General features: G+C 33.9%; 1 protein-coding gene across 2 annotated transcripts; it reads right to left on the reverse strand.

Annotated features, from left to right (window-relative positions):
* Nucleotides 1-719: 719 nt before the first annotated feature.
* Nucleotides 720-21,954, reverse strand: DPY30 (dpy-30 histone methyltransferase complex regulatory subunit). 2 transcript variants are annotated; one of them, XM_074288135.1, is made up of 5 exons: nucleotides 21,836-21,954; nucleotides 21,516-21,589; nucleotides 21,386-21,433; nucleotides 7,718-7,860; nucleotides 720-2,025 (listed from the first exon to the last, which is right to left on the reverse strand). In XM_074288135.1, exons 2-5 carry the CDS (start codon nucleotides 21,549-21,551, stop codon nucleotides 1,953-1,955), a joined length of 300 nt encoding a protein of 99 aa, XP_074144236.1. In that variant the 5' UTR covers nucleotides 21,552-21,589; nucleotides 21,836-21,954; the 3' UTR covers nucleotides 720-1,952. The 2 variants fall into 2 exon arrangements, with proteins under 2 accessions (XP_074144236.1, XP_074144235.1); XM_074288134.1 differs by lacking the exon at nucleotides 21,836-21,954 and adding an exon at nucleotides 21,754-21,772.
* Between the last annotated feature and the right edge of the window lie 5,455 nt (nucleotides 21,955-27,409).

Consider the following 27,409-nt stretch of genomic DNA (forward strand, 5'->3'; position numbering starts at 1 on the left):
CCCCAATAATCAGAAAGATGAAAATCAAAGCATTTTTAAGATAGCATCTTATATGCTAAAATAAAAACAAGAAATTATTAAATTCAGTTTTAACACATCAAGAAAAAATAGCAGTCTAATGCAATGTTAATAACTACTACAGATCTGTACAATTTTGGGAGTCAGTGGTAATATACAATAAAATTCACAAAACTGATTCCATTATATCTTTTGAACCAGCAGTTCTACTGCTAGTAATTTATGCTAATTATCATAAAAAAGGGGAAAGGAAGGCTATCTTTACAAAATTATTCACAACTGCATTATTTATAATAGTATAAATTAGATACAACCTATACTTTAATTATTAGAAAGTGACTGAATCACATATTAATGCCATAGAATTTTATAAATTTAAAGGATAGAAGAAAATATGGAAAGACCAAATGAATTGATTTACAAAATAAAATTGGCGGAACCCAGTTCCATGTACATATTAACTTTTTTCAAATAATACTGAAGTCAAAAAGTAATGGACAGACTTGGAAGCATAGGGACAGAATATATTTTTCCCTTTTTCTCTGTTAATTTACTTGTTTTGACTTTGGTAAAAGGATAAATTGGTAATTGAAAATGCATGTTATTGTATGATTGTTTAATTATTTTTGAGAATTAGATTTTAAATAAAAAATGCCAAAGCATATTCATGAAAATTGAATAAACCAGACAGAATGAAAAAATTGGTGTATCCGATTCCTTCAAACATTTTATTAAGTACCTATACACAGGGCATTGTATATGCAAAGTTAATCAAGGATTCACAATCTTACCCATTTGAAAATAATAGCACCTTAAGGTAGTAAAGCACTTTCAGTCTCCAAAAGTGTTACATATATTCTTACATTTGTATTAATAACCTTGTCAGGTGCTAAGTATTATCTCCATTTTAAGAGATAAAGTAATTGAAAGCCTAGACCTCATAAGCAGAAAACCCAAGTATTCTGACTCCAAATCCAGTGTATTTCCTATTACATCATGATACAACTGTGGAAATTACAAAAACCAGTATTTCAAAATTTCTGCTACTCATATAAACACAAATTTGGCATTATGTATATCAGTACTACTATCCTTTGGTAGATCTAGTTTTGTTAAGCCGTTTTCTGCTTTTTTTTTAATTTTGCAAAATCTTTTCAATTGTTTAGTTGAGAGATATGAAACTCAGGAATTTTCTTTAAAAAAGGAATTTATTATAATTTTTTCCCTTTTCTATCTTAAAACCTTTTTCTCCAAAGAATATCCATTAAACTCTCTCTCCCTGGTTGGTAGGTTCAGGATATCCACCAAAAACCGAATAAACTAATACATCAGAGCCTTGGGTGCCATGCAATTACTTAAGGAAACAACTGAAGAATAATGCTACTTTTGAACTGGCTATGAAGTAACTATTTGGAGATAGCCAGGTTAAGGCAATATAGTGACAGGTAGGAATGACAAAATGCATACCACTTAAAATTCTCAGGCTTGTATAGTATCCTTTCTCTGTGCTATATTTTTATTGTGTTGTATTTCAATACAACATTCTAAAATGAATCCAAAAGGAAACTATGATGCAAAAATGATCAAAAATAGGATCAGTACTATCTATGAAGTAATAACCCAAAGAATACCACAAATATCCTCAATAAAAACTGCTTTCCAATAATCAAATTTTTAGCAATTTATTCTGAAGGTTGATTTTAAGACAATGTGAAAAAATAAAAACAAAGAATATGCTCATTAAATAAGTATGTTCATTAAATAAAGAATAAGGGAAGTATGTTCCCTTCTGGAGTTACTGAAACAAGATTTGTGGTCCTGAAGATTCATATACTTTCAAAAGAAAAAAAAAAGGAATCATGGCAATATAAATTGCCTCTTAATCATATATATATCTACAGTAACAACCAAATTATTTTATTCTTTTCCCGAAATTAGTTTCGATCCTCAAATTGTGACTTGTTTTTTAAAAGATACGATGCTAGAAATTCAATGGGATTTGGAGGTCTGAAAAGAAAAAAAAGAGATCCAAGATTTAGAATCAATTCTAGATGTATCTATTCAAGGAGATTATTATAAAAACAACATTGTTTTATTGACTTGTAATAACCAATTTAACACCATTTCAGAAATAATTTCTTACCAAAATTCAAGCAAAAGGATGTCTTTATTTTACTTCATTGTAACACAAGAAAATCATTCATTTCTTTGGGAAATATCAATTTCTCTAAATTTAAACTGATCTATTTAGGTTTTCAATTTCACTGCTAATTAAAATATAATATTTTATATTTCAACTTACACATGAGAAGGCATCATGTGTACTATTAAAAAAACTGTTAAGAACCAAAAAACTTGGGCTTTCATCTCACCTCTAATACATGTTTACTTGTGACCTAAGCAATCCTTAAACCTCTGAAGTTTTCTAGACAACTCCCCTAAAACTATAAGATGCATTATTAGAGGGAGTTTCTTCACTGAGACTTCCTTAAAGGAAAGAAATTCCAGTCCATTCAGTATCCCTATCCCACAAATACCATGGGAAAGCTTCATGACTATTAAGTAGTAAGATGGGTTTTTCAAATAAATGTATCATAAGTCATACATCCTAATGCACATTAATCCCTTCAAAGTAATCATTGGATTGGCTATATACAATTCCAATGACAGTACCATTGACAAAAATATATCTGGAAACTTCTTTTATAGTTAATTTCCAAAGCCTTTTCTACATATACTAAGTAGAAGCAAGTCTTTACCCTGTAAAAGTGTTTTTGATTTTAGAAACAAGCCAAGGGGACAGCTAGGTGGTGCAGTGGATAGAGCACCAGCCTTGAATTCAGGAGGACCCGAGTTCAAATTTGGTCTCAGACACTTAATAATTCCTAGCTGTGTGACCCTGGGCAAGTCACTTAACCCCAGCCTCAGGAAAAAAAGAAACAAGCCAAAACTTATTCAGATAGAAGTCTCATGAGTAAATGAGTATTTAAGCTGGAAAATAATTCTGAAAGCAAAAGCCAAGATCCAAAAATGATTTAAATAAATGAATTCAAAAATACTTATTAAGGGGAGATCCAAAAGGCAAAAAGTAAGGTCAAAAACCTTACTTTCTGTTGGAGACTTAAGAAAGACCTCTTGAAAGTGCTAGTATCTGAGCTGTACTTCGAAAGAAGCCAGGAATTCCACAAGATGAAAGTGAGGAAGGATTGTGTGAAGGCATTGAGGCAATAACATCTTCAGAAAATCCTGGAAAGCTAATGTGGATGGAATGGAAAGTATGTGACAAGGAGTAATATGATGTACAACTGTAAACTAAGATGGGAAAGCCAGATTGTGGAGGGCTTTAAACACCAAGCTTTAGAATTTGTATTTAATCCTATGGCAATACAGAACCACTAATAATCTTTGAGAGGGAAGGTTGGTGTGACATAATCTTATCTGTGTTTTATGAGTAACAATTTGAAAGTTATTAGAAGGAAAAGACTAGAATCCAATAAAGAGAGGAATTGATCAAAGGGGCCAGCTCTCAGAGGAAAAGAGAAGGGATGGACTCAAGAACATAATTGGAAGAATTAGGATTGAAAAAGAGGTGGCCTACCTTCTTATCAAGAACTTGAGGAGAGGAGCAAATGGCGTTTTGAAGTTTTTAAATACAAAATGTGGAAGTTCATGATGGATAGCCTCTTTTTTCACAGTAGAACAAAAGAGTAGGTCCTCTGCTGGGATAATTAGGTGAAGAGTAGTGACAATAGTTTGATAAGAGGGAAAAGGTTAGAATAGTCACTGGGGAGACTATGATAAAATTACTCAAGAAAAAAACTGCTACATAAGCAGTGAGGGTACAGCTGATATAACATATTTATAATGAAGCCAGCCAGCAATTTGTGATTTTCTCCAAGAGTGCTCCACCAGGAGAAGATGGATGGTGGGATTTACCAGACTTTGATTCTGTCAAAGTATCTACAGGCTCAAAGAACAAAGGATATGCAACTGAGAATGGCTGAAAGGTTTAACTCACATCAAGAATGTGTAAGAACTAGAAAAGTCATTGTGAAGATTAGATTATAAGATTGATTAGAAAAATGCAAATTAAAATAACTCACATCTATCAGATTGGCAAAGATGACAGGAAAAGATAATATAAATGTTGGAGGGAATGTGGGAAAACTGGGACACTCATACATTGTTGGTGGAGTTATGAACTGATTCAACCATTCTTGAGAGCAACTGGAATTAGTCCAAAAGGGCTATCAAACTGTGCATTGATCCAGTAATGTCTCTATTAGATCATAAAAAAGGGAAAAGAACCCACACATGCAAAAATGTTTGTGGCAGCCCCTTTATTGACAAGGAACTGGAAACTTGAGTAGATCCCATCAGTTGGAAAATGGCTGGATAAGTTATGATATATGAATGTTATGGATATTATTATTCTATAAGAAATGATCAGCAGGATAATTTCAGAGAGGCCTGGAGAAACTTAAATGAACTGATGGTCAGTGAAGTGAGTAGAACCAAGAGAATATTGTACATAGCAACAAGATGATGTGATAAGCAAGTGTTTTTGGATATGGCTCTTTTCAACAATGAGGTGATACAGGCCAATTCTAATAGACTTGTGGAGAGAGCCATCTGCACCAGTGAGAGGATTGTGGGGATTGAAGGTGGATTTCAACATAGTATTTTCTGTTTTTTGTTGTTGTTTCCTTGCTTTTTTTTTTCCTCTTTTTTTTTTTTTAAATCTTTTGGATCTAATTTTTCTTCTGCAGCATGACAGATGTGGAAATATATATTAAAAATGCACATTTAACATATATTGGATTACTTGCTGCCGAGGGAAGCATGTAGAGGGAAGGGAGAGAGAAATTTGGAACACAAGGTTTGAAAACTATTTTTGTATATATTTTTAAAATAAAAATAAAAAGCTATTATTTAAAAAAAAAAAAAAAAAGTGGATTACAGGACTCAGAAGATTCTACTTCATACTCCTCAGACTGGCAAATACCAGAAAGGAAAAATAACAATTGTTAGAAGAGATGTGGAAGAACTGAATTAGTTCAACCATTTGGGAAAACAATTAGAAATTATATTCTTTGATCCAACTATATTGCCGTGAAGTACATTATCACAGAAACAAGCACATCATATTTGGCATGTGCAACACAAAACTCAATATATTTTCCATTAAATTCATCCTTTTCCAAACAATCATTTCTGTTGACAATACCAAAGATATGAAGGCAATGTACAAGAATGTTTATGAGCAGCATTTTTGTTGTAGCAAAAAACTACAAATACATGAATGTAATGAAATATTATGGCACCCTAAGAAATGATAAATATAAGATTTAAAGAAATGAACTGAGACAAAGTAAAATGAACAATATGAATCAAGGAAAAAGTATTTTTTAAGTACTATTATTATTATTTTTGTTTTTTGCTGAAGCAATTAGCATTAAATGACTTTGCTAAGGGTCACACAACTGTGAAGTGTTAAGTGTCTGAGATAAGCTTTGAACTCAGGTCCTCCTGACTTCAGGGCTGGTACTCTATCCACTGTGCCACCTACCTGCTCCTATTATTATTAAATACTATTAAGTACTGCTTATACTAAGCACTGTTGATATAAATAGAAAAAGTGAAAAAGTGCCTGCTGCTCCCAATAAGTTCAAATTCTAATAAAAGAATTATAAGAGATAATTCAATTACAAGGCAGATGCAAAGACCTGAAAGTCTTAAAGGCATATTGCTCAGAATAGCTTTAGGTGAAGCAAGAGAAACTGAAGAGGCTGTGGTTGAAGAGATGCATTTCAAAGATCTTCAGGGAAGTGAATAATTACAGATGATAATTTAATCAAGGGTACAGTCAAGCTTCTCTGTATAGATAAGGTTGGTCAGAGAAGCAGAGGGGACTAATGAACTAGAAAACCAGGGTATTTGAGCCTTTATTAATATGTAAATTAATGTCATTCAAGTGTGATGCAAGGGTTAAAATGAAAGGGAAGATGATAAAATAAAGACAACATTCTGAAATAAGTTTAAAGCTTCAAAAAAGGTGACCACATTAAAGAAGATCATATCCATTTGGATGTATAAATTAGTCTCATTACTTTACAGTCATTTCTTATATCATTGTTTTATACTGGGAAAATTTTAAATATTGCAACCCAAAATTTACTATTAGGACACAAAAAGTTTACTATTAATATCTCATCATTTTATCATTATTGTATCACAATTTATTATATTTCAGAAGTCTAAATATCTGGCTCTTAAGTCCAATAATGGCACATTTCATTTATGTGAAAACACGGCCTATAATACTGATATTGATCTACATTGGCCCTAAGACATTATGACTTGAAATAGCTATTTGCTCTAACTGAAAAAAGTTTCACATTGTAAACAACCCAGACTTTATTTTACTTAACATCAATTTGCTGAAGTTATTTTTAACTTTAAAATTTTGGTATTTATCATTCAGAAACATTCTTCAAAATTTTAACCTATATTAAAAGTATGCATATAAAAATCAAAAAAACTATCTATGCATTTATTACATTAGAAGTATACTTGACAGAAGTAATTAACTTGCAAATCTATACTAAATACTACATAATACTCACCTCTTCAAAATTGAAATAAATTCCTAAGTTGTGCTATGGAAACCTTTCAAATTTATTTCTGGCAAATTTTAAACTAAAACATAAAGGACACTAAAGTGATAACTAACTTTATCAGCAAAAATATGTTTTCCAGTCCGATTCTTTTTGTACAGCAAAACAACTGTTTGGACATGTATACATATATTGTATTTAATTTATACTCTAACATATTTAACATGTATTGGTCAACCTGCAATCTAGGAGGGGAGGGAAGGAGGGGAAAAATTAGAACAAAAGATTTGGCAATAGTCAATGTTGTAAAATTACCCATGCATATATCTAGTAAATAAAAACTATTAAAAATATGTTTTCCAATGCATCTACTTACCTAAAAATAAATCAATTAGTTGTAAGTTACAGGAAAATAAAAAGGCAGTAAAAGCAGAAATAAGTGTAAAGCCAATGGTTTTGCAAATGAAGATGGTTTCCAATTTTACTCTAATTTACTCTGCTTTCTTTACAGGCAAGAGTAATATGCACATATATATATTTACTACAAAATGAAATGTAAACCATAGTCAAAGTAACAAATACTAGAGTAAATTTAGTAGTCACTTTAGGCCCTCAGGTGATTTGAGAGAAAAGTAATAGCATAAGTGGATTTTCATCCGTGCTACTCCTTAAATCCTCTTCCTATCACTTTCCCAGAGAATAACCAGGACAAAGATAACTCCAATGGTAACAATGGCACTTCTCTAAATACCAAAACTCACAATTTCCCTTCCAATCTCTTTCTTACAGACCTATAAAGTATCCAGGAACAGGAAAGGTTAAAAAAAAAAGGCATGGAAAATCATTCCTATCACATCTAAATTAGTTCTAGATTGATTTGAATACCTAGAAAAGGGCAGTTCCAAGAATAAGACTCAAAATGTATCATTTAACTGGACTCAACTTCAGGCTTAAAATTACTTACAATGTATAAAAATGTTTTTGAAATATGAAAAACTTATGTAAGCATATATAAAGTACTTTAAAGAAAAATATAAAATCATTCGCAAAACGACTGAAAATCAGAATGCATGTTATCTCACCTTTCTTTTGCAAGTACAGCAAGTCCTTGTAATAAAATAGGTACAACAGTCTGATCCAAGTAGGCACGAGTTGGCAATGATTGAAGGTCCACCTTCTGTTTTGATGACTTTTCTGCATTAATCTTCTCATTTTCCACTATTCGCTAATAAATAAAAAATAATGTATCAATCTGACACATTAAATTATCTTGCATTACAAAAACAAAAACAAAAAAAAAAACACCCACTAAGAAACAAGTATTTCAAAGCAGTATCAATCAAGAAATAAACTTTTTCAATTATAACACTTCAATCCCCAAATATCTCTTTACAGAGGACATGCTCAAATTTCTCTCACCAAATTTCATTCAGGTTACTTATGCCCTTATGCCCCATAACAACTAATCATTTTTCTTCCTAATATTATCAGACTTTAAAAATAAAATTTTAATTCCCTCTATATCTCAAACAAATATTCCTTCTTTTTTTCCATTAAAATATATTCTTATAACTTTTACTCAACCTCTCTACCTTGCAACATCTCTCAAACCCAAATACATTTTTAATCAACTTTTTAAACACTGGGATAATGTGGTTTTTATATATACATATATATATATATATATATATATATATATATATATATATATATATATATAAAAAAATATATATATATATGTATATATAAAAAAATATAATTATTATTATTGAAATTCTCAATTTGTTGTATTTGTAACTAAATAATTTAGAAATTGGAAGAGTCATAAAAGCCAATGTTTGAAATATACTATCTATTAAAAATTATGTTTTATATATACACACACACACACATATATATATATACACATACACACACACACACACACACACACACACACACACACAAAATATATGTAAATACTTTTCTAGTTAAATTACTTTTTTCCCAAGTTATAGTCAAACTGTATATAAAGGACAAATGAGACAATTTTATACTAATTGTATATGTAAAAAAAAAAAAAAAAGGGAATTTATTATAAAGATCAGGTACCGACAGTATATTATCAGCCTTTTTTTTTTTCACTTGGGTTTTAGAACTTTCAACCAAATATTAAAATGCTCCTTGACTAACTAGTATTACAAAAGGATAAAGGGAAGGCACAACTTGAGATTATAACATCTCCAACCCAGTGTTCCATTAAAAAGTTATCTTTTTTTTTTTAAATGATAAATGGAGAAGGTAAAAACATGGACTATATCTCCATGTCTTAGGGAAGTTCAAGCAATGAAAAACAGGTCCTCAAATAAAGAAAGCAGAAATCATATTCCAGTTAACAGTATCCTTGTCAAGAAAAATGGTAGCCAAAGAAAATACTGGTTTAAAGTTCATCTATAAAATATTATGAAAAGATGACAAAAGACTTAAAGATGGTAATAAAAACCTGAACAGTATTGCCTCCTTAATGAAAAATAGTTACACAGTTCTTACTATAAATTGGACTTTATGCAAAGAATGCTGAAAGAAATTTGCATTCCAAAACCAAGTGGAAAAATTCCTTATATAAAGTAGAGGTACAATAAGATGCTGTATGATTCAGGCAGTAGTAGGAAAGCAGAAAAGTATCTCTAAGTTAGTTCCCACATATTCACAGACAATGAGTAATTCTGTGTCTACTTCCTATGTTCAATATTGATCCTTATTTATTCAGCATGGCTGGCAGCAAAAATGCTCGAGGGGAAAAGTGAACGTCTCATAAGCCTAAGTCAAATAATTAGAAAATACAAAAAAGGATAAAAACTGTCATCAATAATATGTGAACTTAGTCTTGCAATATTAATATGAACATCATAGTAAAAGGTTGCTATCCACATAAAGTAGTACATAAAAGGCAGTGCTTGCATAAAGGTGACTTATCTGTGAAAAAAAGAATAGGTACCATTATATTGATAGAGAAACTATTAACTATCTAGACAGAAAACTAGATTCAGAAGAGTATTCCTTTAATCTTGATAACAATTCAAGCCAAGGGTCAAAGATAATTTGAAGATAAAGACAAAGTATCCTGAAGGAACACAGGCATTTATAAAATATAGCAAGCAGTGGTTGGTTTTCATGATTTCAAAATTGTGCATGATGTCAGGAGTAAGGATCAGAAGAGATTGCTAGTGCAGATAATGAAGCAGCAAAGAAGTTTCCAGAATTCCTACAAAAAACAGTAATAGATGAAAATCCTTGCTAACCAAAGGCAATCCTTAGATGAAACAGTCTATTTTATTAATGAATTTTATCTTAAACTTATATCTTTGTGAAGGAAAAAGCTATGCCAGGACATAAAGCTTCAAAAACTAGAATAGCTCATTTTCTTGGAGGGCACATTTCTGGGACTTGCAAATTAAAACCTGTTCTTATACACCACTCAGAAAATCCCAAAATACTGAAGAAAAAAAAATAATAATAATAATAAATCACCCAAGTAAAACAATTATTTCCATTAATCCTAAGACATGGATAACACTTATCAACTTTGAACAATAGTTTATGCACTACTTCATTCCCTCCCCATCTGGATGATTTTATGGAAAATGGACATGCTCTACCTTCCCCTTAACAAAACCGCACTATTACAACTTATGGATTAAGGAGTGATTGCACACTTCAAGCTAGGAATATTATTTATGTACTACACATGCTCTGGCAATTGTAGTCTTGGATGCACATAAGGACTTAACACTGATACATTTCTGGAAGTCCTATAATATTTGCCATGCAATATAACACAAATATGTATGGAGTTCAAAAAAAAGTTTGTTCCCAATTTTAGTGGAGTTTCAGTCATTCACAGTAAAACAGTTGACAGAATAATTTCATTATTTGAATTTATTTTTTTTCTTGTATTGAAAATACAAATACTTCAAACATTAGTTGAGGATTATATTCCTTCCTATAGTAAGATATGAGGGGGAAAAAGAAAGCCACTGTCAAAATATCTCTCAATAGTTTCGTTTTTTTAAAAAGTCACACAAATTGGGTCAAAGAATAAATCAAAGAAACAATAGATAATTTCATTAAAGAAAATGACAATAAGATGACATGCCAAAATTTATGGGACACAGCCAAAACCACACTTAGGGGGAAATTACTCTACATTACTTACATCAATAAAATAGAGAAAAAGCAGATTAACGTATCCGACATGCAACTAAAAAAACCTAGAAAAATAACAAATCAAAAATCCCCAATTAAAAAGCAACTTGGAAATCCTAAAAATTAAAGGAAAGATTAATAAAGTTGAAAAGGAGAAAATCATTGAATTAATAAATAAAACTAAAAACTGATTTTATGGGGGGTGGGAGGAGGAACAATTTTTAAAAGTTGGTTAATTTGCTTTAAAAGAGGAAAGAAGAAAATCAAATTGCTAGTATCAAAAATAAAAGAGGTGAATTCATCGCCAATGAAGAGGAAACACCAATTGTTAGGAATTACTTTGCTCAATTATGTGCTAATAAACTTGAAAATCTAAATGAAATGAATATCTACAAAAATATAAATTACCAGATCAACAGTAGAAACAAAATACTTAAGTAAAAGGACCCACATGTTCAAAAATGTTTAAAGCAACTCTTTTTTGTAGTGACAAGGAACTGGAAACTGAGAGGATGCCCAACAGTTGGGGAAAGGCTGAATAAGTTATGGCATATGCATGTTATGGAATATTATTGTTCTATAAGAAATGATTAGCAGGATGATTTCAGAAAGGCCTGGAGAGACTTATATGCATTGATGCTAAGTGAAGCAAGTAGAACCAAGAGAACATTGTATATGGCTACAATAAGATTATGTGATAATCAACTGTGATGGATGTGGCTCTTTTCAACAATGAAGTGATTCAGGCCAATTCCAATAGATTTGTGATGGAAAAACTGCATTCAGAAGGAGGAATGGAAAAACTGAATATGAATTACAACATAGCATTTTCACTTTTTTTGCTGTTGGTTATTTGCATTTTGTTTTCTTTCTCAATTTTTTCCTCTTTCATTTGCTTTTAACATATTTAGAATTATTTGTCATTGAGGAGAGGGGGGTGGGGTGAAGGCAGGAAAAAAATTTTGGACACAAGGTTTTGCAAGTGTGAATGTTGAAAATTACCTATGCATATGTTTTGAAAATAAAAAGCTTTCACAATAATAATAAAAAATAACCACATACAATATAAAATATTTGGGAGTCTATTTGCAAGACAAAGCCAAGAACTATATGAACAAAATTATGAAACACTTTTCACACAAATGAAGTCAGATCTAAACATTTGGAAGAATTGTGCTTATAGGCTGAGCCAATATAATAAAAGTAACAATAGTACCTAACCTATTTATTCAGTGCCATGCCAATCGAAATATCAAAAATTTATTTTTAGAACTTGAAAAATTAACAAAATTCATCTGGAAGAACAAAAGTTCAAGGATATCAAGAAGACTCTATGGCGAAAAAATGGTTAAGAAGGTGGTCTAACTATATTCTAAAGTGATAATTCTCAAAACAATGGTATTACCAAAGAAATAGCATGATGGGGGGGGGGGGGTAAAGAGGAGGGCAGAACCAAGATGGTGGAGAGTAGATAGCTTTTTGAGCTCTTCCTAGCTTTCCTCAGATCAAAACTAGATCAAGCCTCTGAATTGGTTTTGAGTGAAAGAACCCACAAATATTTGGAGTATAACAAAATTTTTGGCAGATATTTTGGAAGAACTTCAGAAAAGGTATGTTTCAATAGGGCATGGAGGAGGCGGCTGAGCACAGGCACCCTGCAGGGACCCAGGCATGCCCACTGGGGAATCTACAGAAAGGGTCTTAGCCAAAATACACCAGCATTAGCTACTCTATCCTGAATCAAAAGCCAGTGGGTCAGCAAAATAGGTGAGAGACATCCAACGCAACTACAAAAGGGAAATAGTGAGCCCCTGAACCCCAAAATAACTCAAGACTTGGCCAAGCCCATCAAGCACAAGAAGGAAGCCAGCAGCACTCGCTCGAGGGCATTGTGAAGCTCTTGTTAACAGGAGAGAAAGCTTGGGACAATCTCTCCTTTTCCCTAAGAGCAGACGTCAATCTTTAAAAATGAGCAAAAAAAAAAAAAAAATAACAAAAAGATCTCTGACCATAGATAGCTTTTATGGAGACAGAGAACAGAGATCAAACTTTGAGGACACTAAAGGCAAAATGTCTCCCTCCTAGTGAAGCCCCAAAGGGTGATATGAGTTAGTCTCCTTCTCACAAGGCTCTCTTGAAAGAATTCAAAAAGGATCTTAAAAGAGAATTAGAAGAAAAATGAGGAAAGGAAATGATAACTTTGCAGGAGAGTTTAGAAAACAGAAATTATCTGAAGAAAACTCCTTACAAAATAGATTTAGTGAAATGGAAAAAGAAAACATATCTTTGAAAAACAGAATTATCTAAAGAAAACTCTTTTAAAAATAGATATAAAGGGGGCAGCTAGGTGACACAGTGGATGAGCCACTAGCCCTGAAGTCAGGAGGACCTGAGTTGAAATCTGGCCACAGATTCTTAACACTTCCTAGCTGTGTGACCTTGAGCAGGTCACTTTACCCCAACTGCCTCAAGGGGAAAAAATAGATATAGAGAAATGGAAAAAACACATAATTCCTTAGATAATAGATTTAACAAAATGGAAAAAGAAATCAACTCACTGAAAAATAAAATTTGTGAAATGGGGGGGAAAAGCTAATGAACAAAAACAACTCATTTAAAAGTTCAATTGGCAAAATGCAAATGGAAATAATAAGCTAACTGAAGAAAATAATTCACCAAAAATCAAATTGAACAAATGGAAGTGAATGACTCAATGAGAAATCAAAAATCAGTCAAATAAAATAAAATAAAATAAAAAATAGAAGAAAATGCAAAATACTCATTGGAAAAACAATTGACCTGGAAAACAGATCTAGGAGAGACTCTAAGAATTATTGGATTTCCTGAAAATCAAAGCCACCTTTCAGGAAGTCAAGAAACAGCATGATGATCTTTCCCCCAAGAAGGCACCAAAGCCATTTCACTCCTCCACACCCAAGACAGTAGCCAAGGCTAAGGCCTTGAAGACTGAGAAGAGTGTTGAAGATGGTATCCATAGCCACAAAAAAAAATAATCCAAACATCCTCTACCTTCCAGTGACCCAAGACTTCAAAAGCAGTTCAAACACCTCAGAAAAGTGCCCCTCGGAGAAACAAGCTTGATCATTATGCCATCATTAAGTTTCTCTTGACTACTAAGACTGCTATGAAGAAGATTGTCTTCATTTCTTCATTATGGATGTCAAGACGAACAAGCATTAGATCAAGCAGGCAGTAAAGAAGATGTATGACATCGGCATGGCCAAGGCCAATTCCCAAACCCAGACTGACTGAAAGAAAAAAGGTCTATGTAGGCCTTGAGCTATAGACTACAATGTACTGGATGTTGCACAAAACTGGAATCATCTAAACTGTGTTCAGCTCTCCCATTTCACCTACAATAAAAATTCTTCCAATTAAAAAGGATGGACATAAGGAAGGAAAGAAAGAAGGAAAAAAATAGCATAATGAATTAATGGAACAGATTAAGTACAAATTACAAAGTAAATTATATTACAAATTAAACAATTACGATAATCCAATATATACCAAATTCAAAGATCCAAGTTTTTGGAATAAAACCTGCTGGGAAAACTGAAAAGCAATGTGGCAGAAAATAGGAATAGATCAACATCTTATACCATTTACCAAGATAAGATCAAAACAAGTACAGGATTTACACAGAAAAAGTGATACCATAAACAAAATAAGAAAGCATGGAATAGTTTATCTGTCAGGTTTATAGATAAGAGAAGAATTTAGGACCAAAGAAGATATAGAGAGCATTAAAAAATGTAAAAGAGATAATTTTCATTAGAAAAATTGAAGTTTTTGTGCAAACAAAATGAATACAACCAAAATTATAAGGAAAATAGAAAATTGTAACAATTATCTCTGATAAAGGACTCATTTATCAGATATATAATATAGAGAGAGAACTGAGTTGAATTTATAAAATGGAAGTCATTCCCCAATTAATAAGTAGTTAAATATATAAATGAAGTTTTCAGACAAATCAAAGCTATCGCTAGTCATATTTTTAAAAATGCTCTAAATCACTACTGATCAGAGAAATACACCTCAAACATATTAGATTGGCTAAGATAACAAGAAAAGATAATGATAAATGTTGGAAGGGAAACTAGGACACAACTTACTGTTTTGGTAGACTTATGAACTAATCTAATCATCTTGGAGAACTATAGAAAGAACTAAAAATTGTGCATAATCTTTAATCCAGCGATATCACTGCTAAGTTTATATCCCAAAGACACCAAAAAAAAAAAAAGGAGAGAGGGAGGGAGGGGGAGAGAGAGAGAGGAGAGAGGAGAGAGGAGAGAGAGAGAGAGAGAGAGGAGAGAGAGAGAGAGAGAGAGAGAGAGAGAGAGAGAGAGAGAGAGAGAGAGAGAGAGAGAGAGAGAGAGAGAGAGGGAGAGAGGGAGAGAGGGAGAGAGAGAGAGGGAGGGAGGGAGGGAGGGAGGGAGGGAGAGGGAGAGAGAAGCACCTATTTATATAAAAATATTTATAACAATTCTTTTTGTGGTGGAAAATAATTGGAATCAAGTGACGACTATCAATTAAGGAAATGGCTAAACACTCTAGAATATAATTGTAATGGAATATTGAATGGATGCCCAGCAGTTCAGGAATGACTGAGTAAGTTATGGTAATATGAACGTAATGCAATATTATTTTCTGTAAAAAATGACAAACAGGATGATTTCAAAAAGACCTGAAAATGATTAATATAGAAATGTTTTACACAACTGCACATATATTGATGCCAAGTGATGTGAGCAGAGTCAGGCAAACATCAGTACACAGTATCAGGAACATTGTGCAATGACCAATTTTGATAAGACTTTGCTCTTCTCAGTAATACAATAAATTAAGACAATTTCAAAAGATTCATGATGGAAAATGCTATCCATACCCAGAGAAAGAACTATGGAGTCTGAATGTAGATTGAAGCATACTATTTTCACTTTTTTTTTTTGTTTTCTCTTTCTCGTGGTTTTTCCTTCTTGTTCTAATTCTTCTTTCAGAATGTGACTAATGTAAAATGTTTTATATGACTGTACATGTAGAATCCATATCAAATTGCTTGCTGTTTTAGGGTGAGAAGGGAAAGAGTAAAAAATGGAAATAAAAATCTTATAGAAGTGATGAAAACTATTTTTACATATAATTAGAAAAAAATTAAATACTGTTAAGGGGGGGGGACAAAAAATTAAAAACCATCAACTTAAAAAACAAAGAATTGCACAAGTATAACATATCTGATTGCTATCTCAGGGAGGGGCAAGAGAAGAAGGAAGAGAAAGATGAGGGGAGTTATAGAAAGTGCAATTCAAAACTTTAAATAAAAATGTTTAAAAAATTGGGATTGAAAAAAAAAAGATGCATTTGCAACCATTAGAGATAATATAGATAAAGTGAATGGGGAAAAGGCCACATACTATATACGTGTTAACTTTATTATATAGTATTATACATATTTTTTCATAAACTTTACTTATAACTTCATAATTATATATAATTTAATTCTATATTTTAGTACATTTTATGATTTACATAAAGGTATTATTTTGTGCATTCCTTTATTATATAGAGTAAGTGAAGGCAATAGGTATGGGTAAATTTGCATTATGTAAAAATCCTTTTCCATAAAGGTCTGCTGAATGATAATTTATGCAAATTGAGAACTGTCTATACAGAGAAAATGAGTCCACAGAGAACTTGGTTCCAGATCAATGCCATCATTTGTAGATGAAAAACATTATCAAGCCAACAAAATGGAACTGATGCATTTAAGTTTTTATCATGTCCTATTATATTTGAACCTATCCAACTAAGGACAAAATTAGCTGCATGAGAAAGCATCAATAACTGCTAAGAAAATGAAGTCTCTGGGTTAAACTTGGTCCTTTGTTTCCCAATATGCAATAAAACAGAGGGCTATACTAAGTAATCCGTAAAGTTCCTTCCAGTTCTAAAGTCTATATTATTATAATCCTTTGATTCAAAAAGCAGCTGAATTAATTTACTCATTCACTAAGCATTTGTTATATCTGATCAAATGCATACAAATAAAATCCACTCTAGAAGTAACTTGATTTCAAAAAGGTATTTTTAAGATGTCTCAAAAAAGGGAATATCTCAAAGGAATGGAAATTATTTAAATGCTTTGACAATCCACCCCCCAAAAAAGACAACGAAGAATTCATCACCAACCAACCAGTCATCATCATGTGTGATTTTTAATCTTACTGTATTTACTACAATAGTAATATATATGTATGTGTATGTATATATATACATGTGTATATATATGTATATATATGTATGTGTGTATGTATAATATACATATACACACATATATACACATCAAGAATATTCTAGATAATTCTAGATAGAAGAGGATTGTTGTTATAGATATTTTCTATCATGGATCAATTTTGCAATAAAAAATACAAGACTGTTTATTATTTAAATATTTGAGACAAGAAAAAATTGTCACAAAGGCTCTTCTCAAAAAAAGATATCTTAAAAATATACAAAACTATAGATACAAATACAGAGATACCCTTGTTTAATGATCCAGTGATAACAAGGTAACTATAAAAGATTTGTGCCCAACCAAAGTGCACACCAGTGTCCTGAAAGATGTCCTGCAGAAATTACAATGAAAATAATAATATAGCTGACATTTAGTAAGTACTTTAAGATTTGCAAAATGGTTTCCTCATAATCACCCTGGGAGATAAATAATAAAAGTACTATAATTTCATATTCTAAATAAAAAAACTCCTTACTGGTATGTATGTATGTGTGTGAATATAATATACACATACACACAAATGAACAATCAAATGAGCCAGGAATTGAGTAAGAAATACATGGCTGAAGCATATATGAGAAATTACAAAGTACTTTTAATTGACTAAGTTAATACAAAGGTCCCATCTCTGCCATATTAATATCCTCTTAGTACCGCTATTTAACAATGAATTATAGAACTTGATCTCATGTGAATCAAAATTATAAGAACCTCAAGTGGCAATAAAAAGTATATTCATACTTATTACCAACAATAATCATCACCTACAGGTTATCACCTAAAACATCTCTAGGACACAAGAGGCCAGAAAAAGAGATGTGCTGGTCATGTAGTAAAAATGTGAGGCAAAAGACCTAGTTGCTACAGTGGTATCCTAGGAATATTATAAGAGGTAGAAAAAAGGCATCTAGGGTAGTCTGTATGAAAAATTTATATCAACAAGTAGAAAAGAACCATTTGAGATGAGCATGTATGGAAGGGTTGCAGTGTGCACTAGTGAGAAAATATCTAATAACAGTGTAACAAATACAAACTACATTTCATAAAAACTGTATTTGGGATCACTTTGTAACAAAGATACTGCTGATCATTATATATGTAATTTAACTATTAAAAAATACCTCTCCTAGGCTTGGAAAGACTTACATGAACTGATGCTGAGTGAAATGAGCAACACCAGAAGATCATTATATACTTCAACAACAATATTGTATGAGGATGTATTTTGATGGAAGTGGAAATCTTTGACAAAGAGAAGATATAATTCAGTTCCAATTGATCAATGATGGACAGAGAAGGAACACTGGGAAATGAGAGTAAACTGTTTGCATTTTTGTTTTTCTTCCCACGTCATTTTTACCTTCTGAATCCAATTCTTCCTGTGCAACAAAAGAACTTTATAGTTCTGCACACATATATTGTATCTAGGATATATTATAACATACTTAACATGTATAAGACTGTCTGCTATTTAGGGAAGGGGGTAGAGGGAGGGAAAGGAAAAATCGGAACAGAAGTGAGTGCAAAGGATAATGTAAAAAATTACCCATGCATATGTACTGTCATTAAAAAGTTGTAATTTTTTGAAAATGCCTCTCCTTTCTTTTATAAATTCACCTCTAATTCTACACAAAATTTCTGGACTATATTTTATACATCTATATTCTGAAAATGGTTAAGTCATTGTAGTTGGATCTCTCTGCCCTATGACAAAAACTATCATCTTTCTAAGCATTACATTAATTATATCACTATGTACTATCTAAACCCTGAAGAAGTGAAAAAGCCAAGAAAGAACATATCATTTATTTATGCCAAAAGTATAATGCATTATATATTTTAATAAAACTTTTGAAACTAAAACTTCAAATAGGAAATATAACAACTGCCAGGTAGCCTAAAAAAAGATATATATTAAATTTTAAGAAATTCTTATCACTAACTATATTTTAGTTATAACCTTAAGTTCATCTATTTCAATATCTCACAAATTTGGGCTCAATAAATAAAGGATATGAGGTTGTGCCTTCAGCTCAAATCATTTGTCAAAGAGCTGAGTACTGGTACCTGGGAAAATGTCTCATGGTACAAAATATAAGCAAATTATGTTGCCTCTACACCGGATATAACCCAATAGTGCATTAAAAACTATATTCTATATGCTAAAAGTGGTTGATCTAATTCTTAATCAATACCAAAAATTCAGCACAACCTATGTAAAACCATAACTAGTATTTATATGCCTTTTCATTTTTTGCAAAGCACCTTACAAATATCTGATTGTTATCTTTATGGCAATCCTGGGACATTAGTGCTAATCTTCCCTATTTTGTAGATGAATAAACTGAGGCAGAAAGCTTTTAAGTAACTTGCCCAAAGTCACAATGCTAGTTAAGTGTCTCAAGGTAGATTTGAACTCAGGATTTCTTGATTCCCAAGTCCAATATTCTATCCACTGTGCCAAGTAACTTTCAGTATTGATCACAAAATTTAAGGAGTCAGAGGATCCAGGAGCTCTGTTATTAACTACCTGTGTGACTTAGGTAAGTCATTTCACCTTTCAAGCCTCAGTTCCCTCATCTGAAATCAAAGAACAAACACTAAGTGCCAAATAACATGTTAAGTGCTAGAGACAGAAATAAAAGAAAAACAAACAAGTCTTTCCACAAAGGTTAACATTCTAAAAGGAAAAGGCAATAAATATAGAGGAATGGTGGTCAAAGAAGAGTGCTTTGGGTAGTGAAGAATGTTAACTGGTTATTTTCTAAAATTCCTTCTGGCTCTAAATCTTCTATCCTACTAATAGCTCTAGACAATGTACTAGATATCTCATCAAAGCCAACTCTGACAGTTGGGCAATTTGGAGAGCACTTTTTTCAATCTTCGTTTAAATCCCACTGGAATTACATCCACAAGACCTGAAATGCATTTCTCCTTATTTCCAAGAAATGTCCCTTTCTTCTTTCACTTATTTAATTTTTAAATAATAATTAATCTCTTATTTTCCACAAATTTTTTTTAACTACCCTCCTCTGGTCATTCTACTTAAAAAAAAATTTAAGCACCTACCAAAATCCCCTTATCATTAACATAAAATTTCTGTAATACATAATAATTTTGCACAACAAAAATAAAATTTTAAAGTATATAATAATTTACATATAACATACACAAATTGCATATTAATGCAAAAAGGATGTTCCTTTGTTTATTACATATAAATTTTGTATGTAAACACACAATGCATATTTATACAGACATGTATACATAACATGTAATAATGCACATATATATGTATATATGCAAACACATAAAATATGTATATTATATACTGGAAAATAAAAGGAGGCATACGCATTACTGTCACATATTACATATACGCCTCCTTTTCTTTTCTATGAGTTAAGCATATATATCTCCATAGTGAATTTACCTCCCCCCATCCCCCACATTGTATTCTCTAATGCCTGGAACAGTTTCTGTTTTCTCTGTTACATATCCCCAACTAGAATAATGCTTGGCACATAGTAGCCGCTTTGTGAATGTCTGTTAAATTGAATTAAATGTATCCCAAGAGCAGCTCCTATACCATTCTGTGTTTGTTATCTAATTAATAAATATTGACTAGCAACTACGTGAATCAACAGAGACAACCTTTTGATTACTTATATTAAAAAGAAATGCAAAGTTCACTCAATCAACAAGCATTTATTACACACTAAATGCTAAGCATTATGCTTGGTGCTGTAGACATGGGAAAAAAAAAAAAAAAAGACACTCTGTACCCTTAAAGGGCTTACGTTTCATCAGGGTTTGAAACGAGAGGGATAAATAAAAGTAAATACAAAGTATAAGCAAGGTAAATACAAAGTAATTTTCAGGGAGCTCGAGTAACTAAAAGGATTAGAAAAGACTTTATGTTGGCAATAGCACAAGAACTGACAGTAAAAACTCACCGCCACTGCCGACCAAAGTAAACTGGACAACTTGGGGAATATTTTCTTCAGTCCGGTTTTAATAAACGTATTTTAGAGATGCAAAAGAAGTTAGCTACACTATCCACTACATAACAGAGAATCCCAATGCAATCAAAGCAAAGTGTCAGTGAGATTAACCATCAAGTATGGACCATCGCCAGCACTCAGGAGTCCCTCTCTGCAACTCTAACAGGAACAATACGAAAACAAACAACAGCTTTCCCGATTACAAGCAGTCCCTAGTCGGGAAAAGAAGTAAAGTTTGTTACCTCGACGTTTTCTGTGAGCCCATACTCGGAGTGAGGATTTTCTGAAACCTACAAGACAAGACAAGGATCAGGGCACGGCCCCTCGGCCCGCGGCGACCCGCACCCCCTTTCCCTGCAGGCCCCCAGGTACCGGCGTCTGTCCCTCCAGCAGCTGCTCTGACTCCATGACGCGGGCCCTGCAAGTGGCCGGCACGGGACGCGAGTCTGGAGAAACAAGGAGACCCCGCGTCAGTTACCACCGGAGAACGGGGGAGAAGAAGGGGCTGGGACTGAAGGGAAGGGAAGGGACGGGACCGGGGAGAGGTCCCAGCCGGAGCCCCAGGACGGCCCGCGGAGCTGGCCACCGGAACGCGAGGCCGCCAGCCCACCTGCCCGGAGCGGCGCGGGAGGCGGCGCACCGCCCCGGGCCCCGGCTACAGAAAGGAGCTCGGAGGGAAAGACGCTCGTTACCGCGTTCAAGTCGAACCGCGCCCAAAAGCCTTGCACCGCACCTCCGTCTCCCTACGGCAAACCGCTCGGGCCGGCCGTAAAGCAAGGACGTCGCACGAGTGCCGCGCCTGCGCAGATCCCAATTCCCACAGAGCTGGATGCAGAAAGGAGGGCGGTTAAGGAAACTGCTTGTCCCGGGGTCCCCGTTACTCTTCCCGCCGCGGGGGGTCGCCCAGGGAGCAGGACGAAGAAGAGGTTATCCTGGGTCCCAGGCTAGGCGGGCTGGTCCATGCAGCCGCCCAAGAAACGGACCAGGAGCCCCGCGTTTCCCCGGGAGGCATCATTCTGTACTAAGCCTCCTCGTTTCCTCTCACGCTGCGCTTTGATTAGCCACCCCCACCTCAAGAGTTAGTGCTCTCTCGAGCCCCAAAACACATACATACATACATTATATATACATAAGTATAATATATATTGACGTCTCTGTACGTATGCACACGCATGGATGCACCAGAAGGAATTTTTTTTTTTATTACCTTTTGTGTAATCCAGTGCCTAGTACCCACTTACTATGTCTGTCCAATTGAAATTAAACTGAATTGTTACTAATGGAGAAAAATACTCTCCGAGGAAAATTATTCCGTTTTCTTCTGGAACTCTCTCCTTGCCAAAAAAAAAAAAAAAAAAAAAAAAAAAATCAGCTAATAAGTTCTCGACTAATCAAAAAGTGGAGAGACTAACAAAGATGTTCTGCATCTGGTTTTCAGTAAAAGAGAGGAAGTGGTGGAGTAAATTAGTCAATATGTGTTATCGCCACCTATGTGCCAGGCACTGTGCTAAGCCCTGATGGTACAAAAAGAGGCAAATGACAATCCCTCCCTCTAAGGAGCTTATAAGTTAGTGGGGATGACATGCAAATAAATATATACAAGTAAGCTATGTTCAAAATAAACTGATGTTTGTGGTGTCAAACTTCGGACCCCATGGACTACAGCAGGCACGCTGTTCTCCAGTACTTCTTGAAGTCTATCTGTCTCATCTTCTGCCATTCCATTTTTGCCCTCAGCCTTTCCCAACATCAAGCACTTTTCCAATGTCATTTCTTCTCATAATATGACCAAAGTATTTAAGGCTCATCTTCAGTATTTGGCCTTCCAGTGAACTATCTGAATTAATTTGAAATTGAGAAAAAATTTAGAAATCATAGAAGAAACATCACAAAGTTTGGTACAGGAGAGAAAATTAGAGCATGGTCTAATGTGTTCCCCAAATCTGGGGAAATTAGATTTCTAAACTTTCAGTGTAAAAATGAGTAGGATCCCAGCAGCTAGGTGGCGCAGTGGAGAGAGCACCAGCCCTGAAGTCAGGAGGACCTGAGTTCAAATGTGACCTCAGACACTTCACACTGCCTAGCTGTGTGACTCTGGGCAAGTCACTTAACCCCAATGCAAATAAATAAATTAGTAGGATCCTATGCTAGAGAGCAAGTCAGTCCAGTCCAGGAAAGATTATGTATGCTCAAAAACTGTAATAAGAGTTTTCCAGGGTCACTAGTAAATATTTGAGTTTGATTTAAACTCTGGTCTTCCTGACTCCAGAGCCAAAACTAGCTGATAAGTGGAAATAACCTAACCCAGATGAACTATGTCCTTGGGTCATGAAAAACTGGGAAATACAATTCCTCAGTCACTTTTCATGTATTTGAAAAAATCATGGAAAGCAGGAGAAAGTTTGCAAAAGGGCAAATGTCTCAATTTTCTGAAAGAAAGAAAGAAAGAAAGAAAGAAAGAAAGAAAGAAAGAAAGAAAGAAAGAAAGAAAGAAAGAAAGAAAGAAAGAAAGAAAGAAAGAAAGAAAGAAAGAAAGAAAGAAAGAAAGAAAGAAAGAAAGAAAGAAAGAAAGAAAGAAAGAAAGAAAGAAAGAAAGAAAGAAAGAAAGAAAAAAAAAAGAAAAGAAAAGATCAGGACCAAGATGGCAGAGTAAAGGCAGGAATTTGCCCAACCTCTCCCAAACTGCTGTAAATTCCCTTAAATAATGACTCTAAACAAATTTTAGAGCATCAGAACACCCAAAAAGACAGAGTAGAATATTTTCCAGCCAAAAGCAACTTAAAAGCTCAGCAGAAAAAGTCCATTGACCAGAGGGGGAGTCTAGCATGCAGTGCAGCCCCAGACTAGCTCCAGACCCAGACCCAGCAGGGTGGGACTTCTGAATCAGTAGCAGTGCTGGAAGCTTCTCGGCCTCTCTGACAACAGGGAGGACAAGGAGGAAGGTCAGTGAAGAGGGTCTGTGGCAACAAGATGAAAGTCTGATGTGTAGTCCCAATGCAGCCCTGGTCAATACACTAGATCTTAAAGCCTACAATGGGGCGGGGAAATACCTAACAAGTATTTCCAGGACAGAAAAAACTGTTTGTGGTCAGATTCCTAGAAGGATATATGAAAACAGCTGTACAAAACTCCTAAAGCCTGGGGCAATGCACCCCACACACATACTTTGGAAATAAAGCCCTACTTTAACAAAGAGTTAAAAGCAGAGTAATTAATAGGCTAGGAAATGAGAAAACAAAACAAAAAAAAAATTTTCTGACCATCGAAAGTTGTTATGGTGACAAGGAAAATTAAAACACAAAGATGACAACAAAGTCAAAAGGACTTTGAAAATCAAGTTAGGAGAGAGAGGAAAAATTAGTAAAAGAATTGAAAGGTACAAAAGGAAATGCAAAAAGCTAATGAGAAGAATGCCTTAAAAAATAAAATTAGTCCATTGGAAAAGAAGGTACAAAAGCTCATGGAAGAAAAGCGTTCCTTAAAAAATAGAATTGAGCAAATGGAAGCTAATGCCTTTATGAGAAATCAAGATATTATATATATATATATATATATATATATATATATATATATATAAAAGCCTGGACATCAGCGTTCAAGAAATTATCAAGGAAAATTCTCCTGATATTCTTGAACTAGAGGGTAAAATGGAAATTGAAAGAATATACCAATCACTTCTTGAAAGAGATTCCCAAAATAAAAACTCCCAGGAATAATATGCCAAATTGCAGAACTTCAAGCTCATGGAGAAAATATTGCAAGCATCCAGAAAGAAACAATTCAAGTATAGTGGAGCCACAGTCAGGATAACACAAGATTTAACAGCATTTACATTAAAGAACTGGAGGGCTTGGAATATGATATTCTGGAGAGCAAAGGAGATAGGATTGAAATCAAGAATGACCTATCCAGCAAAACTAAATATAATCCTTCAGAGGAAAAGGTGGTCATTCAATAAAACAGAGAATTTTCAAGTATTTGTTATGAAAATTATAGAGCTAAATGGAAAATTTGGTTTTCAAATACAGGACTCTGGAAAAGAATAAAGAAGTAATCAGGAAAGTGATATCATAAGAGACTTAAGATTTATCTGTTTTCATTCCTAAATGGAAGGATAATACATGTAACTCATTAGAATTTTCTCATCATTATGGCAGTTAGAAGGAGTATATGTAGACAGAGGGTCCTGGCATGAGTTGAATATGAAGGGATAATATCTTTTTTTTTTATTATTATGAAATTAAGGGTGAAAAAGGATTGTACTAAGAGAAAGGGAGAAGTGGAATGGTACAAATTATCTGCCATAAAAAAGAGGCAAGAAAAAGCTTTTAAAATTTGGAGAAAGAGAGGGAGGAGAGGGTGAATGAGTGAACCTTACTCTCATTAGAATTGGCTCATATAAGAAATATATATAATGAGGGAAAGGAAAGGGGGAACCCCATTTCTCGGTGCATAGATAATCCCATGAGGTGCAGTGTCCCCTGTAAAATGAATTTACAGGCCCGAAAACCTAGATTGATAAATAAAAGGTTTATTGTAGAAATTTGGAAGTAAAGTTCAATTAGAAAGATACCAGGCCCGAAGGTAGCCTCTAGGCGGGCAGGAACCCTTACATGGCTGGAAGGATACCATGTGTTGGCAGGGAGGGCTCCTGCAATGAGGGCGTTCAGGCTCACCTCTTTTATACCCAAAAGATGATGGGCGGTACCCCTAAGTTCTCAGCAGGCTTTTCAGTTAGCTCAGATCAGGTGAGGGCTGGGGAAGCTGAGCTGAGAGTGGGGGGCTGGGCCCGGATATTCAAAGGGTGCCTTTGACCAGGATTTGTGAATCAAGGTCAGTCATGGGTTGGGCAATTGGAAAGGAATCTTAAAGGGACCCCAACCCTCATCATCTATGCTCAACATACATACTCAATAGGGGTATAGAAATATATCTTTCCCTGCAGGAAAATAGAAGGGGAATGGGATATGGGAAGGAAAGAAAGTAATAAAAGAGAGGATATATTGGGAGAGGGAGTACTCAATAGCAAAACATTTTTAAAGAGGGATAGGGTGAAAAGAGAGAGGTAATAAATGGGGGGAAATACAATTAGCAATAGTAATTATAATGAGTTAACTCATTATATGCATTTCATCAAAATTCATATTGTTTGTTATGTTTCTACTTATATGATATTACAACTTGCCTGTGTGATTCCTCCCATGGTAACAGATTTAACCACTGGTATATATTTGCTTCAACTAAAACAAAAAAAGGGGCAAGATGTAGAGGGTCACAGTCAGTGGGGGAAACTCTGGGTAAGGTATAAGACCCTTCAGCCCAGAGGGAGCCTGCTAACAATGTCTGATTTGGCTCCCCATCTCTCCTCAGGGCTCTCAGCCTTCCTAAGAAGTCAGGGGGTAGTGACAGCCTGTGTTGAGATTGAAGCAGAGTGATACCTGGTGGAAGAGTGATACCAGTGGCAAACTACATACAAATAGCAAGTTGTTTATGTGGTTCCACATGCCCGGTGTTATTTTTCTTACATTATATATATTATATATTATATTACATTATATATGAAATAAACAGACTCCATTTTTCCACCATCCTTAGGAGTCCCTCCTCATCACTTCTTCACTAGGAAGTTTTATCTTAATCACCCCGGTATGGGGGCTCTATAGTACATTTTGTCACCCCCAACTTGGGGGCTCTAGAAAGCAGGACATAACAGGAAGGCCCATTCAAAGAATAGTTTTAATGATTCAATATGTCAGCAGATCTCCAGTGGAATACTCCAAAAATCATTACTTAGTCCTATGCTATTTACCATGTCCAAAATAAAGATATAAATGTTATATTTATCAAATTTGCAGATAATACAAAGCTGGGAAGGATGACAACGTCAGGATTCTAAAAAGATCTCAATAGGCCAGAGAATTGGAACAAATCTAGCAAAATAAAAATCAATATGCATAAATATATAAATATATATATATGTACACTTGGGTTAAAAAAAACTACCAGTGGGGGCAGCTAGGTGGTGCAGTGGATAGAGCACCAGCCTTGAATTCAGGAGGACCCGAGTTCAAATCTGATCTCAGATACTTAATACTTCCTAGCTGTGTGACTTTAGGCAAGTCACTTAACCCCAGCCTCAAAAAAAAAATTACCAGTACAAAAAAAAAAAAAAAAAAAAAAAAAAAATTTGGAAAGCATGAGTTGGGTGACAATTATTCCAAAAATGAACTAGAAATTAAAAATGAATTAATAGTTTGATATGGCAA

This window comes from Sminthopsis crassicaudata, chromosome 2 (assembly GCF_048593235.1).
Source record: "Sminthopsis crassicaudata isolate SCR6 chromosome 2, ASM4859323v1, whole genome shotgun sequence".
Taxonomy (NCBI): Eukaryota; Metazoa; Chordata; class Mammalia; order Dasyuromorphia; family Dasyuridae; genus Sminthopsis; species Sminthopsis crassicaudata.